Source organism: Dipteris shenzhenensis, chromosome 32 (genome assembly GCF_047967505.1).
Source record: "Dipteris shenzhenensis isolate YYH24624 ecotype China chromosome 32, Dip_SZ_1.0, whole genome shotgun sequence".
Lineage (NCBI taxonomy): Eukaryota > Viridiplantae > Streptophyta > Polypodiopsida > Gleicheniales > Dipteridaceae > Dipteris > Dipteris shenzhenensis.
In genome coordinates this window covers 21,707,398-21,712,291 of record NC_141627.1, presented here as the reverse complement: position 1 = coordinate 21,712,291, position 4,894 = coordinate 21,707,398, and the positions used below count along the sequence as shown (strand labels likewise).

At 43.5% G+C, this 4,894-nt stretch overlaps 1 protein-coding gene across 2 annotated transcripts; it reads left to right on the top strand.

The window, feature by feature from the left end:
• Nucleotides 1–555: 555 nt before the first annotated feature.
• On the top strand, nucleotides 556–4,431 carry LOC147880455 (pentatricopeptide repeat-containing protein At5g27110-like). 2 transcript variants are annotated; one of them, XM_087370946.1, is made up of 2 exons: nucleotides 556–3,911; nucleotides 4,073–4,431. In XM_087370946.1, exon 1 carries the CDS (start codon nucleotides 747–749, stop codon nucleotides 3,621–3,623), a length of 2,877 nt encoding a protein of 958 aa, XP_087227072.1. In that variant the 5' UTR covers nucleotides 556–746; the 3' UTR covers nucleotides 3,624–3,911; nucleotides 4,073–4,431. The 2 variants fall into 2 exon arrangements, with proteins under 2 accessions (XP_087227072.1, XP_087227071.1); XM_087370945.1 differs by having other exon boundaries at nucleotides 4,018–4,431.
• The last annotated feature ends 463 nt before the right edge of the window (nucleotides 4,432–4,894 follow it).

Below are 4,894 nucleotides of genomic sequence, written 5' to 3'. Positions count from 1 at the left end.
CACCAATGCTCAAATTTGCATCTTCCAGAATGGAGGTGCCAATTTGAGCATTAATGGTGCTCCAAATTGACTTGTGTGCACTGGAAATTTTTTTTTGCTTTTTGGGGTGTTGTACTGACATTGAAAGTGCCAACAGCACCCCTATACGAGGTGACCAAGAGAGAATCCTGAACTGTCCCTGTGACTTGAACTGAGGACCGCCGGCACATAATCACCCACACGTTTTGACCGCTTGGTCTTGGGGTGTGCACTCAACTTTAACAAGGTCAAATGTAGTGTATTTCACATAATTTTTCCAATACTCCCGGGGTTACAAAATTGCAGAACAGATTAAAGCAATCCCTGCAGATTCTGTCCATTTTCCTAAGGGCAGATTTGTACAAGTAGATGTGAGTCCCAGATTTTGATGTCTTTGCCACTGACCGTTGCTAGCTTCCACATATAATTTCACGTGGATCTCCATCTTCGGGTTGTTAATTATGAACCTGAACTGGCATGATAGGGGAATTCTGATGGCAACTTAGTCATAGAAAGCAAAGTAAAATTACGGTGGTCCTCGATTGAGCAAGAGGATCACCGCGTCTTTTGACTGTTTTTTATTTAATTTTAAAAATTTACCTTTTGACTGTTTTAATGGCGTCAGATTGTGATCCCGCTAGGGGTTTCATATCATTGAAGAACCATCGAAAATGACGTGCTACAGACTGCTTGTAGCTAGAAAACCATAACTTACCTTACTTTCCTTGATGTCCGCAAGTATGGATCCGAGATCGTCCTACCGCTCAAAAGTTGTACCGGCCTCCAGAGATTTAAGCAGATTGCTCAAGGAGGAACTACTGGATGAGGCGCTTGAGACAGTAGACCATATGCATCAGCAAGGCAAGCCCATATCGAGGGATATAATGTTCTGTCTTCTCCAGGGATGTACCAATAATAAGAACCTTTTCGGTGCTAGGCGAGTGCATTCTCTTGTAATTAGCAGTGGACTTCATACGATTCCTATTTTGTTAGACCACCTTATACGTCTGTTTGCTTTGTGTGGGAGCTTGTCAGAAGCAAACCAAGTATTTTGCAAGGTTGATAAACCAACAGCCCATACATGGTATTATATTATTTCAGCGCACACTGACCTTGGGAAGGGTGATATGGCTCTTGAATTGTATTATAAGATGCAAGCTGTGGGAGTAAGGCCAGCAAAGAGTACACATCTGTGTGGCTTGAAAGCATGCAGCAGCATGGGATGCATACAGGAGGGTAGGTCGATACACGACCATATTATGAAAAGTGGACTTGAATCAGATTTGATTGTTGCAAACACCCTTGTTGACATGTATGCCAAATGTGGGAGATTAGAAGATGCGCGCAAAGTTTTTGACAATATGGCGAACCGAGATGTTGTGTCATGGAATGCAATGATTGCAGGCTGTGTTCAGCATGGGGTTGGTCCTTTGCCTCTTGAGGTGTTTGCAAAAATGCAAGAGGAAGGTATACAACCATGCAAAATCACGTATTTGTACATGTTAAAAGCGTGTGGCATTGTAGGATCCATAGGCAAGGGTAACATGATACATGAACAGGTTATCAAGAGTGGACTTACCTCAGACGTTGTCATTGGGAATGCCCTTATTGACATGTACGCCAAATGTGGAAGCTTGGGGGAGGCACATAGAGTGTTTAATGAGTTACAAAATCGGACTGTTGTATCGTGGGGTGCAATCATTGCAGGACATACTAGTCATGGGCATGGTTTTCATGCTCTTGAGCTTTTCAAGAAAATGCAACAAGAGGGCATCCAACCAAATAGAGTGATATTTTCCTGCATCTTGAAAGCTTGCAGCAGCATAGGAGCCTCAGGGCAGGGTAAGCTCATACATGATCAGATCATTAGAAGTGCATTTGAATCAGATGTGGTTATTGGGAACACCCTTGTTGACATGTATGTCAAATGTAAAGGCCTAGAGGAAGCACGCACAGTGTTTAATAGCTTGCCAAATCAAGAACCGGCATCATGGAATGCAATGATTGCAGGATATGCCCAGCAAGGGCATGGTCTCGTGGCTCTGGAGATGTTTGAAAAAATGCTGTGGGCAGGAACGCAGCCTTGTACAGTCTTAATTTTATGCATCTTAAAAGTATGTCGCAATTTAGAAGCCATATGGCAGGGGAGGCTGTTACATCAACTGATCATCAAAGGAGGACTTGAATCAGATGTGGTCATTGGGAACAGCCTTGTTGACATGTATGCCAAATGCGGGAGCTTGGTGGATGCATACAGAGTATTTATTAAATTGCCAGATCGCACTGTAGTGACATGGGGTGCAATGATTGCAGGTTATGTTGCCCATGGACACAGCCATTGTGCCCTTGATCTTTTCGGCAAGATGCAACAGGAGGGTAGGGAACTTAACAGTGTCATATATTTGAGCATCCTGAAAGCTTGTAGCAGCATAGGAGATGTACTGAAGGGTAAGCTTGTACATGCGCAGATTATCAGAAGTGGATGTGAATTGGACTTGGTTGTTGGCAACTCCCTTATTGACATGTATGTCAAGTGTGGGAATCTAGAGCTGGGGCGCAAAGTGTTTGACAATTTACCTATTCGAGATGAGGTATCCTGGGGTGCAATAATAGCTGGATATGCCCAGAATGGGGATGGCCGGCCTGCTCTTGAACTCTTTGAGAAGATGCAAGAGGAGAGCATGCAGCCAAACAGAGTTCTTTTTTCGTTGGCTTTGAAAGCATGTGGTAGCATAGGAGCTGTAGAGCAGGGCAGGCTGATCCATGAACAGATCATAAAAAATGTAATAGAATCCGATGTTGATCTTAGCACTACCCTGATTGACATGTATGCGAATTGTGGGAGGCTGGCAGAGGCACACAAAGTTCTTGATGAGCTGCCAAATCAAGAAGCAGCATCTTGGAATGCTATGATTGGAGGATATTCTCAGCACGGCAATAGCAAGCTGGTTTTGCAGTGTTTTGAGGATATGCAACGACATGGGTTTAAGCCAGATGGTTGGACTTTTACAAGTATCCTTGCAGCTTGCAGTCACGCAGGGAAAGTGGAGGAGGGCTATCAACACTTCAAATCTATGAGAGAGGTCCATGGTATCACACCAACAGTTCAGCACTTCAACTGCATGGTTGATCTTCTTGCCCGGGTAGGACGCTTAAATGAGGCAGAACAGTTTCTGCAAACTATGCCAATCTTGCCCAATATTACTGGATGGTTGTCTCTGCTCACTGGCTGCAAGACATTTGGGAATGTTCAGCTAGGAAGTCATTGTTTTCATCAAATTATCCGATTGGATCCGGACAGTGCTTCTGGGTACATGCTTATGTCGAGCATCTTTGCAGATGCTCATATGTGGGAGGATGTCCTCAAAATGCAAGAACTGAGAAAATGTGTCAGTGCATGGAAGAAACCTGGAATTGTCTGGATCGAGGATAAGATTCACGTCTATGAGTTTGTAGCAGGGAAAAAGCCCCAATCACGAGATAATGAGGTCAATACCAAGCTAAGCAGTATTCAAAAGGAAATCAAGAAGATTGGGTATGTGCCACAGTTAGAGTTGGTCTTTGAGGCAGGGCTTTGTGAGGACGCTCTGGAAGATTGGCCATAAGGTTTGGAGTCTTTTCACACAGAAAGGAGATGGATTTGATCATCAAAGCTTCAAAGATTGAGAGGTTTGTTCTTGGACCAAATGAGGCATGCCAAAACATCACTCAGGGATGGAGGTTTGTTCTTGAGTGGATCACCATTGACAGGTATCTTTTTTCATATTATTGTGGGCTGCTGTCAATCCTGTCACTCTGATGCCTTACCTGATCATCACAAGCCAGGATCACGAAGGGCCAAAGGCTTGCGTAGGTGGGATGCTGGAAATGTGCGACACCTTGGTTAATTATTGGTAAGCCCGACACGTCTCTTATTGTGATTTTGGGTGCAACCCTGTTTAATTTTCCCATGTTTCTAGGTGTGTCATAGAGTCTTATGTTTAAGCTTCTGAAATGCAGGGATGCTGAACACAAATGTTGGTGTAGCTACTAAACTCGATCCATGTCTAGCCAGGGAAAGAGTGGAGACTGAAAAAGACTTCTCTTGGAAGAGCAAGGGGTCAAGGTGCAAACCACATACCCATTTTATTGGCTGAGGCAGTATGGATGGCTATGCCAACACATCAAATACCTTCATATGGTTGCTGAAATGAGCCCAAGTAAACTCCCACGTAAAGCAATGGAAGTGACCAAGCATGAGGGATGGTACAAGGCAAGCGTAAAATGGATGTAACTTTTGAAGATACATTTATTGGATCTTCATGATAGAGAGGCATCCGTCAGAGAGACCTTGTGATGCAGAAAATGTTGGATAAGCTATGGCATAAGCCAAGAGAAAAGAGAGCATTCTACAAAAGACAGATTGACCCCCATGTTGATATACATGCACTGATATTATTAATTGACTCTACCCAGTAGTTTCCACCATTATGCAAGGTAGACATATCCTTCAAGTAGAAGAAGATAGACTGCAGAGTGAAGAATGGATTTAAAGATTATGTCCAATGATTCAAATATTGGACAAAGCTCACTCAACACATCAAAGAAAAGAGGCATGCAGTTTACACACACATAAGTACCTGTACAACGTCTTTGGGTCGCCACACCAGAAACTTAGGTAATACCTAAAGGAAGTACTAGAGTATCGTAAAAAGGTCTTGGAAATGGCATATAACCTGGTCAGGTCAGCCCCAACATGATAGATATACATGTCTTTTGTTTGGCTTCTGGTTGTAATGTTGATGTCATCTGGAGCAACTATCATAGAGCCTTGGTGGTAATTCAGATTCGACCAATTTGGTTCTTTGCTATCCTGTAGACCCAGTTGGTCCCCCAG